Here is a 12,903-nt window from a genome sequence, read left to right as displayed (position 1 = left end):
AATAAAATATGACAAATAGCACAATACTGTTACCAGAAAATATCACCGCCCTGTTACCGAACAATACTGAAATGCAATGACTGAAAGGATAGAGAACCGCACAGTGATAAAGTATTTCATTAAATAAAAAAAAGGATACGCAATAACGTTACATTTCTTTAAAAAAGGAGACCCTATTACATTACTTTAGAAAAGGAGACGCCATCTGTCACGACAGCCTGGGAGGTGGTGTGAACATTACATGAAGGGGGTATTTACAATGCATTACACTTACAAAAGGAGACGCCTTAATTACATTATTACATTAAAAAAGGACACCCTTTACATTACATTACAAAAGGAGAAGCCCTCTGTCGCGACAGCCTGGGAGGTAGTGTGTACATTACATTATGGGGGTCTTTACATTGCATTACCAATTACAAAAGGGGACGCCTTTAAATTTCATTACATTACAAAAGGTGACGCCATAACGTTATACATTTCATTACAAATGGAGTGGTTGTGACGTCGTCTCGTTGTGAACGCTGATAGGTCACAGCGGGGTCATCTATAGCTGCGTTCCGAAATATAAACCGCGACTCTACTCCTTTTCAATCACTTGTGCGTACTCCGCCATCTACGAGCATCTCGTGTGCGTCTTGGTTGGAAATCCAGAACTCAGCATCGTGTTCATTCTCCATCATCACGTTAGCGTCCTGGTTGGAAATCAAGATCTTTGCAACGTCTTCGTTCTGTAACCTCTCGTGAGCGTCTTGTTTGGAGATCCAGAACTCTTCAGCGTTCTCTATTAGCTCATCAACGGTAAGTAAATCTTTGTGCTGTACTCATTTGCCATGCAGCAGTACTAATTTATGTGTATAGAAAATTGATGTGTACTACATCTCTGCAGTGTTTTGTTAGAGCTTTCAAGTTGGTAACCAAATACGCTTTAGCGCTGTAGTATTGCCCGTTAGTGGTAATTACAATGATTTGGTGATGTGGTGTGTTAAGATGTTCACAAACAAATTGGCCAACGCCAAATTATAATTAGACATCCACAAAATAGCTACCATTAGAATTTACACCTTTTCAACGCACAAAATGGCTGCTAACAATAGGGAAAAGCACACGCCCCCCCCCCATCCCATCCACAAAATGTTAGCTAACAATAGGAAATAGCCCACGGCCCATCCCATACAAGAAATGACTGCTAACAATAGGAACGGCATACGGCCCATCACTTTCTTGCTTGCTGTTGCTTAACTTTTTTTTTTTTTTTACCAGATGTCTACAAATGAGCAGGACTGTGTTCGGGCACTCATAGAGATGTACCGCTCCCTGCCCTGCTTGTGGAAGATAAAGTCAACGGATTACAGTAACCGCAACAAAAAGAAAGATGTGTATGAGAAGCTGGTGGCCATCTACAGGGAGCATCATCCCACAGAGACAGTGGATGAAAATATTGTGCGGAAAAAGATCCAGGCTCTACGCACAGTGTTCAAAAAAGAGGTCAACAAGGTGGAAAAGTTGCTGAAGTCTGGGGCTGGAACTGACGATGTCTATGTGCCCAAGTTGTGGTACTACGACCTGCTGGCATTCACTAGAGACCAGGAAATCCCTCGCCCGTGCCAGACTGTCACAAGCATTTGTGCACCATCGGCTGAAGAGAACCTGCCCGAGTCTCCTGACGACCATGTAAGTACCCCCAAGCTTCCCTTCTTGTAGCATGCCGTGTGTCTTGTATGTTTATGAGACTGCACGGTTTACAATAATAATGAGTCACGTTTTTCATGTTTAATCCCCCAGATAATAACAGTTGCCACTTCCTGTTCAGATAAGTATGTCCAAACCGTCCTTCCCCCTCCGTAAAATGCTGTTTTACTATTGCAAAAGTCTATAACATAAAGCTAAATAAATTTACATATTGTGTCTTCCGCACATTCGTACAGTATTGCCGGCCAATGTAGTTCAGCACAGCTCTGAAAGCTCTGTAACCCCTGTGGTTTGCTACCTAGGTAACTGTTCCTCATAGCTTCCCATGGACGGGCATAGAGGTGTTGGATATGCACTGGCATCACGGCGGCGTAGATACTTGTGGAGGACACAACAAGCGAGCACCACAGAGTCAATAGACGATAGTTTCATGTTCAGTGCAGTGTGGAAAACCCGAAATCGGTTTGCCATAATTCCAAAAGCATTCTCCACAACGCGTCTAGCTCTGGAAAGTCTGTAATTAAAAATGCGTCGCTCCGGTGTCAGAGTTTTCTGGGAGAAGGGCTTCAGAAGGTTGGGATGGAGTGGGAATGCCTCATCTCCGACAAACACAAAGTTCATGTTTTCAGTAGTGTCGCTGTTGGGCGGCAAGGCAAGTTTATTTTCTTTCAAGCGTTCCCCAAAATCTGTGTGCTCCAAAACTCCGCCATCAGATACTCTCCCGTTGATCCCTACAGCCACACTTATAAATTCATAGTTTGCATTAACGAGGGCCATGAGAATAACGCTGAAATAACCCTTATAATTGTAAAAAAAAGATCCAGAGTTTGGTGGTTGGGTGATGCGGACATGTTTCCCATCCAAGGCCCCACCGCAATTAGGGAACTGCCATTGCTGCTCAAATCCCTGGGAAATCTGTTTTCAATCATCCGGGGTCTCCGGGAAAGGCATGTAAGTGCGGTGTAAAGCAGAGATAATTGCTTTACATGTCTCTGGGATGATGACGCTGAGTAGGGATCGGGAAATAGCTGCGCAGTAATGCAAGTCTTGCATAGACCTGCCAGTCGCCAGGAACCGCAGCGTAACAGCCAGTCTCTCATCCACAGGGACAGCAGCTCTCATCTTGGTATTTTGCCGCCTGATATAAGGTTCCACACCTACAAGCAGCACATTAAATGAATCCTCAGACATTCGCAGGTAGTTCCTGAAATCATGCGCAGGGCCGGCGTCAGCACCCGGCGCACCCGGGCAAGTGCCGGGGCCCTGGCGAGACTGGGGGGCCCATAACGATAAGACACAGTAGACACTTATGCTGACACTGATGCACAGCGCATCATGCGCTCCTGGGGGGCCCCCGAAGCCTGACTACATCATCATTCCTGAGTCTCCAACCCTCCCTCCCTCCCTCCCTCCCTCCCTGTGCTAGTGTGCTGTGTGCTGCACTGTCTGTGTGACTCCAGCCAGGACTCGGAGGCGGAGCTGGAGCAGTGGAGCCAGAATGGGGATATATGATTTCTCAGCAGCAGGAGGCGGGACTCCCTGACTGGGACAGGAATACTCACCAATCACCTCCATGGGGATAGGAGAGTCACTTCCGGGCCGGCGGTCGTCATTTCCGGGTGAGAGTGAGGAGCTCATCATCCTAAGAAGAGCAGCGCAGCACTGACACACACAGCAGATCGTCCGGGTCCGGGTCCGGGACCGGCGTCCACCGTCCAGTAGTTCCAGCGCAGCGAGGAGCAGAAAGAGGAGCAGCAGCATTCGTCAGTGAGTGCATGCATGTGCAGATCCTGTGTCCACAACGGTCGGGGGCGACAGCGATGGCGTGGTGGTGGGTGAGTGAGAGTCGACTCGTGACTGACTGGTGACTGAGTGACGTCACGTGACGTTAAAGTGAAGCAGTGTGACTGACTGTCTTCCTTTCAAGTTCCTGGTCCCAAGCATTGCGGGGGGAATGGATGCAGCCTGCCTGGGACTTGTAGTCAGAGTCCTACACTACACAGACAGACCTCTACAGTATGGCATCTGATGATGCTGGGACAGGACTTGTAGACTGTATACTACATGGCTGGCTGTGCTATATTATATACTACGTAGGCTGCGTGTGTTATATACTACGCTACGTGCCACGTGGGCTGCCTGTGTTATATACTACGTGGGCTGCCTGTGTTATATACTACGTGGGCTGCCTGTGTTATATACTACGTGGGCTGCCTGTGTTATATACTACGTGGGCTGCCTGTGTTATATACTACGTGGGCTGCCTGTGTTATATACTATGTGGGCTGTGCTATATACTACGTGGCTGTGCTATATGCTACATGGCTGTGCTATATGCTGAGTGGGCTGTGCTATATGCTACGTGGGCTGTGCTATATGCTACGTGGGCTGTGCTATATGCTACGTGGCCTGTGCTATATGCTACGTGGCCTGTGTTATATGCTACTTGGCTGTGGTATATTTCTCTGCTGTATCTGTGCATCATGAATCGTGGTATATGTTAAAGAGGGGGCCCACTGAGACTCTTTCGCCCAGGGCCCTCAAAAACCTGGAGCCGGCCCTGATCATGCGGGTTGTTCTCCTGCAGTTCCCTTATAAGGCCCATATGGGACAATTGATTCCTCTTCTGCAGCCACTGTCTGGTCCACATGCGGCGCTGTCGCTTTACACGATTTTTTGCGCTTGAGCCTCCAGCAGGTTGTGAGCTTCTACCAACAACGCAGCCGCAACAATCACAGGTACATCCGAAAGAGACATGGCAACCTGAGAAAGGGGAAAAGAAAAAAAAAAAAATTAGTACATATGATTTGCTAAACTGACACAAGACATCCAATACTGTAATGTAGCGTTCACACATTGGTTTTATTGCCGCTTATAAGGTAAAGTTCACATTAGCGTTGCGTTTGGCGCTTCCGCGGCGATGCATGTCATGCGCCCCTATATTTAAGATGGGGGCCGCATGGACATGTGTTGCCCTAGCGTTTTGTGACGCATGCGTCACATGCGTCAGGGCGCAGAGGACGCCGCATGATGCAGTTTTTTTGTGCCCCTACAACCATGAAAAAGTTAATGCATGTGTCACAAAACGCTGTGTTGGGAATGCGTTTACATTTGCATTCTGCGTTGCGTCTCCGACGCTGCACCGCTCAACAAAAATGTTAACATAGGATTTAAGGTACAATATACGGTATATACATGGCTAATAAGCAGCGTTGACACAACAGCCGTACCCCATGGATACCCAAGCCACTGAAACAAGGACGATGAGCGCTGCGGCTTGATAACGAGAACGCCAAAAAGGGATTTCTGGAGCCGGCGTCACGACCGCGACGCTGTGCATAAACTGAGACGCTATAGCGATGCGGATCGCGCGGCAGCACGGCAGAGTCAAGGACTTCCTTTGGGCGTGGTTTGGCATGCCGTACAGCGTCTCTCTTGTTAAAATGGCGGCGAGACAACGATCTGCTCCTCTGGGGCAGACCGAGGTGCGTTTTTTTGTGGATCGTATGGATGCCCTGGACTACGAGGGCCGGAAGACTCGCCCTGCCCACCCAAACATCCACAAGAACCAGGTTTTGCGCCACATTGGCCAAATGATGGAGCGGAGGTTCGGCATCCGCCGCAGTGCGCTGCAGCTGCGCAAAAAGTGGGCCGACCTCCGCTACAAACAGCCACTTCACCTGGCACAGTTGCGGGTGGAGACCAGGCTAGGTAAGTACCAGTATGGTGTAATTGCGAGACACACGGTACCGGGAGGGAATTGGTAGACTCGCGCTCGTGGTTGCCAACTTGTCGTGGACTTCCTAGAAAAACATGCCACATTTTTCTCATGTCCGTATTGTCCGTGACCAAAATGCGTTGTCCGTTAAAAAATGGTCAGGTCATGGGTTCCAGAATCTCCACCCCCATAGTTATATTTTATGGATGTCCGCAATTGCTATGTAGATTGTCCAGAAATCATTACGAGGAGGTTGGCAACCCTGCGCACACTGCCAGGAGGGGGGAATCAGGAGACGCGCGCTGCCGTGAGGCGCTTCCTATATTGTATATATGTACCTACATTTGGCGAGTCAAAATTTAATTTTACTCCTTGCCGCCAATGACCTAGTTTTTTTTGGGGGGGGGTCTGGAGCTCTGTACTTTTGGTGTCTAAACATTGCGTTTCTTTTATTTTTGTGTAGAGAGACGCCGCCGTCATAGGGCAACAGCGACTGCAGCCAGCACTACAGAGGCCAGCAGCGGAAGCCCACAGCCCGGACCGTCACGTAAGTTAACCATCATTCATTGCAATTTTATAACTGCATACGGGACATTAGAGGGGAGCTGAAATATTGTATACATTACAGATGCAGTAACCCCACCACAGCCAACAACACCGCCCTTCCGCCACCCATCTTCCTCCCCCGGGTCGGCGTCATTCTCCCCTTCCGCAAGCATTCGTAAGTGACAAAAACTGCGAGCGCTACCCCACAGCAAGTTCATTTGTTAACCAGATATGTATTTGCTTCCTTTCAGCTGCGGGAGCTGTGGCCCGAGCCGGGGGATAGGTGGTCAGCAGCTCCGCTGATGAGCAACAGGCGTCCCTTCTCCGTAAGTATACAGGCAGTGGGAGGGGTTATCGGTGGGATGTCACAATTGACAGCGACTAAAACAACCAAAAAAAAAAAAAACTTGCCCTCTGGGTCAGTTAAAAATTGAGTGTGTAGTAAAGGTACCGTTAAACTCAACGATTTACTAACGATCATGACCAGCGATACGACCAGGCCGTGATCGTTGGTAAGTCGTTGTGTGGTCCCTGGAGAGCTGTCACACAGACAGTCCTCCAGCGAGCAATGATGCCGAAGTCCCCGGATAATCAGCAGGGCCGCGCTTAGTAACCCGATGTTTACCCTGGTTACCAGTGTAAATGTAAAAAAAAAAAAATACATACTCACATTCCGGTGACTGTCACGTCCCTCGCCGTCCCCGACACCGGAATGTATGTACCGGTTTTAATTTTTGGGACACACACGCCGATTCAGTGATGACAGTGGGTGATCAAAAAAAAAAAGGTCATGATCATTCACAGCGACCGACGATCTCCCAGCAGGGGAGTTCGCTGTCACACATAACGATTTTGTTAATGATATTGTTGCAACGTCACAAAAACAAACGATATCGTTACAGAAATCGTTATGTTTGACGGTACCTTAAATCTCAGGGTATGTAAACACATGCCACCTTTGCAGCTTAATCACCGTCCGTTCTCCAACCTCTTATATCTTCTATCCACAGAACCGGACACCGTGAGAGAGCTGCTGGCTAAGCAAGATCGCCTGGAGCGGTCAGCAGCGCTCCTGCTGCAGCAAGAGCAGCAACATGGACGCACGCTGCGACACCTGTTGAGGCGTGGGAGGAACGGATTTTTACTTTTTTTTTTTTGTTATTTTGTCATTGTTATTTGTTTAAAAAAAAAAAAAAAAGTTCAGTTTCATTAAAAAAAAATCTTGTTACCGTTAAGTTGTGAGCTGTTTTAATTTACTTGCGGAGCAGCCCAGGGCCAGCTAAGCCAAGGCAGACACAAAAGAGTTGGTTTACCTTTCCATATAGTGTGCAAAAAAATGGCAGACAGCGCAAAAGAGTTTGCAAACCGCATCCTAAAGTGCCTCCATCTTGTGCGTCCGCTTGTCAGATGCACAAGATGGCTGCCAGAGATGTTTTATACATCATTATACCGTGTACGTAGATAAGCATTGCTGCATAGCCATAACTATACACAGAAGAAACAAACAACAACTCAAAGATTTTTCATACCGTTGATGAGCAAGAAGAGAACCGATGAAGACGCCGGCAGTATAGAGTACGGTGTTCCGGACAGAATGTTCATGGGAGAAGAGGATCGTAGCTGGCGAAGGACGCTGGAAAGGCAGAAGAACGTGAAGACGCAGCTCTCAAACAATATGGAATCAATCGCTGTAGAGTCGCGGTTTATATTCCGGGACGCCGGAACGTCACATCCTGGGTGTCTCCCAGTGGAAAAACACACCTATCTGGCTACGCTTGCAATCTGTCAGATCGTTACACCACTGCTGTTTGACATGGAGCAAACAACCAGCGAGAACGATCCGTGAGTCGCTGTTACGTCACTGTATCGCTCCTGCATCGTTCGGAAGTTGGTGTGTTTGACGTCTCTACAGCGATCTAGTTTCGGTCGGATCGTTGTCTATATCGCTGCAGCGTCGCTTAGTGTGAAGGTACCTTAAGGCTGCCGTCACACTGGCAGTATTTGGTCAGTATTTTACATCAGTGTGTGTAAGCCAAAACCAGGAGTGGGTGATAATACAGAAGTGGTGCATATGTTTCTATTATACCTTTCCTCTGATTGTTCCACTCCTGGTTTTGGCTTAAGGTACCGTCACACTAAGCGACGCTGCAGCGATACAGACAACGATGCCGATCGCTGCAGCGTCGCTGTTTGGTCGCTGGAGAGCTGTCACACAGACCGCTCTCCAGCGACCAACTATGCCGAGGTCCCTGGGTAACCAGGGTAAACATCGGGTCGCTAAGCGCAGGGCCGCGCTTAGTAACCCGATGTTTACCCTGGTTACCAGTGTAAAATGTAAAAAAACAAACAGTACATACTCACCTTCGCGTCTCCCGGCGTCCGCTTCCTGCACTGACTGAGTGCTGGCCCTAACAGCAGAGCGGTGACGTCACCGCTGTGCTGTGCTTTCACTTTACGGCCGGCGCTCAGTCAGTGCAGGAAGCGGACGGCGGGGGGACGCGAAGGTGAGTATGTACTGTTTGTTTCTTTACATTTTACACTGGTAACCAGGGTAAACATCGGGTTACTAAGCACGGCCCTGCGCTTAGTAACCCGATATTTACCCTGGTTACCATTGTAAAACATCGCTGGTATCGTTGCTTTTGCTGTCAAACACAACGATACACGGCGATCTGACGACCAAATAAAGTTCTGAACTTTAATCAACGACCAGCGATATCACAGCAGGATCCTGATCGCTGCTGCGTGTCAAACACAACGATATCGCTATCCAGGACGCTGCAATGTCACGGATCGCTAGCGATCGTTTAGTGTGAAGGTACCTTTACACATACTGATGTAAAATACTGACCAAATACTGCTAGTGTGACGGCAGCCTGATAGAAACACGTCACCACTTCTGTATTATCACCCACTCCTGGTTTTGGCTTACAGATACTGAGGTAAAATACTGACCAAATGCTGCTAGTGTGATCGTGGCCTAATAGTGATTGATGGTTTAATGCTTGAATAGTGGCACAGTGCCTGGTCAATGCATAAAAGGATAGCAGTTCCTGTGATTAGTCTGACCTGCACATAGTAATAGCACATGGTAGTAAAAAAATACCAACAATTATTATCAGTCCAGAACGACTTTAATGCACCTGAGAGTAGGAGTGCAGGCATATTGAGGAAGCCGCTTTCTAAATATCTTTACAGGAGACTGGTCTAACAATTTTCTTTCCTTGCCATCTGCCAGGGGCTGCTTTCTTGTCCTGAAGAATTAATTACATGTTTGGGTATGTGCATACGATGTCTTTTTCAGTCAAGTCCGCTCCTAAACTCACCTGAAAAAAGCTAGAACTGTAGAAGAAAAGACATGGAGCGCACATCCAAACATCATAAATAATCTAATGAGCCAGGGAAAATTTTTACAAAACTGACATGAGGTTCTTAGTTTTACATTCTAATCAGACTGTATGGCGCCCACTGCCATGTCATGTGAACCTCTAAGTGGGTCCTAGCTTTTTGTAGCCTTGTAGGAGCGACACTGTGTGCTAACCAACGTTGCAGTGACAACGCACCAGCAGGGCGGCGACCTGGTGCCTCACAGCGCCCATGCTGCAAGACTGAGTCCCCATGACTCCAGACCATGCAGGCCCACAGGCACAAAACCACAGCAACAATGGCCGCCACACAGCACCAACAATAAGTGAAAGGAACAAAAGACTTCCCCGAGCTCTCAGCTTTCATTCACACGTCCGTGCTTTCAGTACACGTGATATCATTTTTTTTTCATGGATACCACATGTACCCATTAGCCCATTAAGGACCAGGGGTATTTCTGTTTTTGCGTTTTCATTTTTTGCTCCCTTTCTTCCCAGAGCCATAACTTTTTTTATTTTTCTGTCAATATGGCCATGTGAGGGCTTGTGTTTTTGTGGGACGAGTTGTACTTTTGGATAACACCACTGATTTTTTACCATATCATGTACTGGAAAACGGGATAAAAAAATTCCAAATGCGGTGAAATTGCAAAAAAAGTGCAATTCCGCAATTGTTTTTTGGATTTTTTTTTACCATGTTCATTAAATGCTAAAACTGACCTACCACTATGACTCTCCAGGTCATTACGAGTTTGTAGACACCAAACATGTCTAGGCTCTTTTTTTATTTAAGTGGCGAATAAAAAATTCCAAATTTGTAAAAATAAATAAATTTTAAAAAAAAGTTACCATTTTCCAAGACCTGTAGCGTCTCCATTTTTCGACATCTGGGGCCGAGTGAGGGCTTATTTTTTGTGTGCCAAGCTGACATTTTTATTGATACCATTATGGTGTGGTATGTATGGCATGGTAGCTTTTTGATAGCCTGTTATTGCATTTTATTGCATTGTTGCAACGACCAAAAAAACGTAATTCTGGCGTTCTTTTTTTCTTGCTACACCATTTGCCGATTAGAATAATTATTTATATTGATAGATCAGCAATTCTGAACGCGGCGATACCAAATATGTGTATATTTGAATTTTTTTTATTGTTTTATTTTGAATGGGGTGAAAGGGGGGTGATTTGAACTTATGTATTTTTTATTTTTTACATATTTTTAAAAACATTTTTTTTACTTTTTACTTGCTTCAATAGTCTCCATGGGAGACTAGAATCCGTGATCCTCTGATCACTTGTGCTACACAGAGCGGGGCTGCAGCCCTGCCCTATGTAGCAGAAATGCTCACTTGCTATGAGCGCCGACTGCTGGGCAGCACTCATAGCTATTCGGCTATGACAACCACAGGGGTCTCCTGGTGACCTCGGGTTGTCATGCCAACCCATTGGTAACCTGCGGTCATGTGATAGGGGGGCCAATGGGTGGGGTTATTGATATGCTTCTTGCGCTTGCATGTTAAATGCCGCTGTCAGAGTTTGACAGCAGCATTTAACAAGTTAACAGCCGCGGGTGAATCGCAATTTCACCCGCGGCTGTTAGGGGCACATGTCAGCTGATCAGATCAGCTGTCATGTGCCGGAAAAAGTGTGGGCTCATCGCCGGAGCCAAATGGGGAGGCGTCCAATGACAGACTGTCAGTCATTGGATGTTAAGGTGTTAAAACCCATGCTGCTATTTACAAGTCCATGATTTTACATGGACAGTGTGTCCGTGCAAAACCCACGGAGACATGTCTGTTTTTTCTTGGCAGCATAGATGACAAGTGCCAAGGCAACTCTATGGGTCCATCAAAAACATATACAGCCCATGGATGGCATCCATATGCTGTACATGTTTATCCTTACAATGTATAGGGGAAGCTTTGTTGTAACTTATTTCTTTCTTTATCCAAAGCGGAAAAACACACTAAGACACTGATGGTAAAAACAGACACACGGACCATACACTGATGGTAAACACTGATGGCTCCAGTACTGTCTTTTTCACGTACGTGTTTAACCTCTTCACCACTGAGCCTGTTTTCACCTTTCTGACCAGATTTTACAAATCTGACCAGTGTAAGTTTATGAGGTAATTACTCTGAACACTTCAACGGATTCTAGTGATTCTGAGTGTTTTCCTGTGACATGTTATATGTCGCAACAGGGCCAGCTCCAGGTTTTTGAGGGCCCCGGGCGAAAGAGTCTCAGTGGGCCCCCCTTTAACACATACCACGATTCATATGGCACAGATACAGCAGAGAAATATAGGTATAGTACAATGCCAGATTTCACTTGCATGAGTGATAGCTATTGTAAATTCTACAATACCATAAAGCAGAGGGGCTTTATATAAGTCAACCCCTTATATGCCAATTTATGTGACCTACTCCCTCTTCCTCAGTTACCAGTAGGCATTTTATTGTTAGCTGAACTTGCTGCAAAGAAAAAACTGCATACATTGAATATGACAATTTTTTAAAGGAAAACTTTTTAAAGTAAACATAAAGTATTAACGTAGAACATTTGTAAAAGTGCAAAATGGGTAGCATATAGCACAGCCACATAGTATATAGCACAGCCACGTAGTATATTATTATTATACATTTTTATAGCGCCATTTATTCCATGGCGCCTTACATGTGAACGGGGCAAATATAGACAAGTACAATAAACAGGAGTAAAACAAGGCACACACAAGTACAGGAGGAGAGAGGACCCTGCCCGCGAGGGCTCACAGTCTACAGGGGATGGGTGGGGATACACTAGGAGAGGGTAGAGCTGGTCATGCGGCGGTTCAGTAGACTGGGGATCACTGCAGGTTGTAGGCTTGTCAGAAGAGGTGGGTCTTCAGGTTCCTTTTGAAGGTTTCCGTGGTAGGGGAGAGTCTGATGTGTTGGGGGTAGAGAGTTCCAGAGTATAGGGGAAGCACGGGAGAAGTTTTGGATGTGGTTGTGTGAGGAAGAGATGAGAGAGGAGTAGAGCAGGAGATCATGAGATGATCGAAGGTTGCGTGTAGGTAGGTAACGGGAGACCATATCACAGATGTATGGAGAAGTCAGGTTGTGAATGGCTTTGTATGTCATTGTTAGTGTTTTGAACTGTAGCCTCTGGGCAATAGGAAGCCAGTGATGGGCCTGGCAGAGAGGAGAGGCTGGGGAGTAACGGGGAGACAGGTGGATTAGTCAGGCAGCAGAGTGTAGGATGGATTGGAGTGGTGCCAGAGTGCTGGAGGGGAGGCCAGAGAGTAGGAGGTTGTAGTAGTTGAGGCGGGAGATGATAAGGGCATGTACTAGTGTTTTTGTGGTTTCATGGTCAAGGAATGCACGATCCGGGAAATGTTTTTGAGTTGGAATCGGCAAGAGGAGGCAAGGGCTTGAATATGTGGCTTGAAAGAGAGGGGTAGAGTCAAGGATCACCCCGAGGCACAGAGCGTGCGTGACCGCGGAAAGTGAGCAGCCATTGACATTGATGGATAGGTCGGGTGGAGGGGTAGAGTGAGGTGGGGGAAAGATGATGAATTCTGTTTTGTCCATGTTCAGT

At 46.8% G+C, this 12,903-nt stretch overlaps 1 protein-coding gene across 1 annotated transcript; it reads left to right on the top strand.

The window, feature by feature from the left end:
* The first annotated feature begins 1,092 nt into the window (after positions 1 to 1,092).
* Positions 1,093 to 7,095, top strand: LOC143795976 (uncharacterized). The gene is made up of 6 exons (XM_077281025.1): positions 1,093 to 1,674; positions 1,786 to 1,817; positions 5,874 to 5,957; positions 6,039 to 6,131; positions 6,208 to 6,282; positions 6,967 to 7,095. Exons 1-3 carry the CDS (start codon positions 1,264 to 1,266, stop codon positions 5,890 to 5,892), a joined length of 462 nt encoding a protein of 153 aa, XP_077137140.1. The 5' UTR covers positions 1,093 to 1,263; the 3' UTR covers positions 5,893 to 5,957; positions 6,039 to 6,131; positions 6,208 to 6,282; positions 6,967 to 7,095.
* Positions 7,096 to 12,903: the final 5,808 nt, after the last annotated feature.

This window comes from Ranitomeya variabilis, chromosome 1 (assembly GCF_051348905.1).
Source record: "Ranitomeya variabilis isolate aRanVar5 chromosome 1, aRanVar5.hap1, whole genome shotgun sequence".
Classification (NCBI taxonomy): Eukaryota; Metazoa; Chordata; class Amphibia; order Anura; family Dendrobatidae; genus Ranitomeya; species Ranitomeya variabilis.
This window is presented reverse-complemented; position numbering and strand designations above follow the sequence as displayed.

What these genes read in the sequence shown, in the direction of transcription:
- LOC143795976 (XM_077281025.1), top strand. Translation starts at nt 1,264, where the DNA reads ATGTCTACAAATGAGCAGGACTGTGTTCGGGCACTCATAGAGATGTAC. An exon ending in CCGAGTCTCCTGACGACCAT is followed by an intron (nt 1,675 to 1,785) that starts GTAAGTACCCCC and finishes TTAATCCCCCAG; the next exon opens with ATAATAACAGTTGCCACTTC.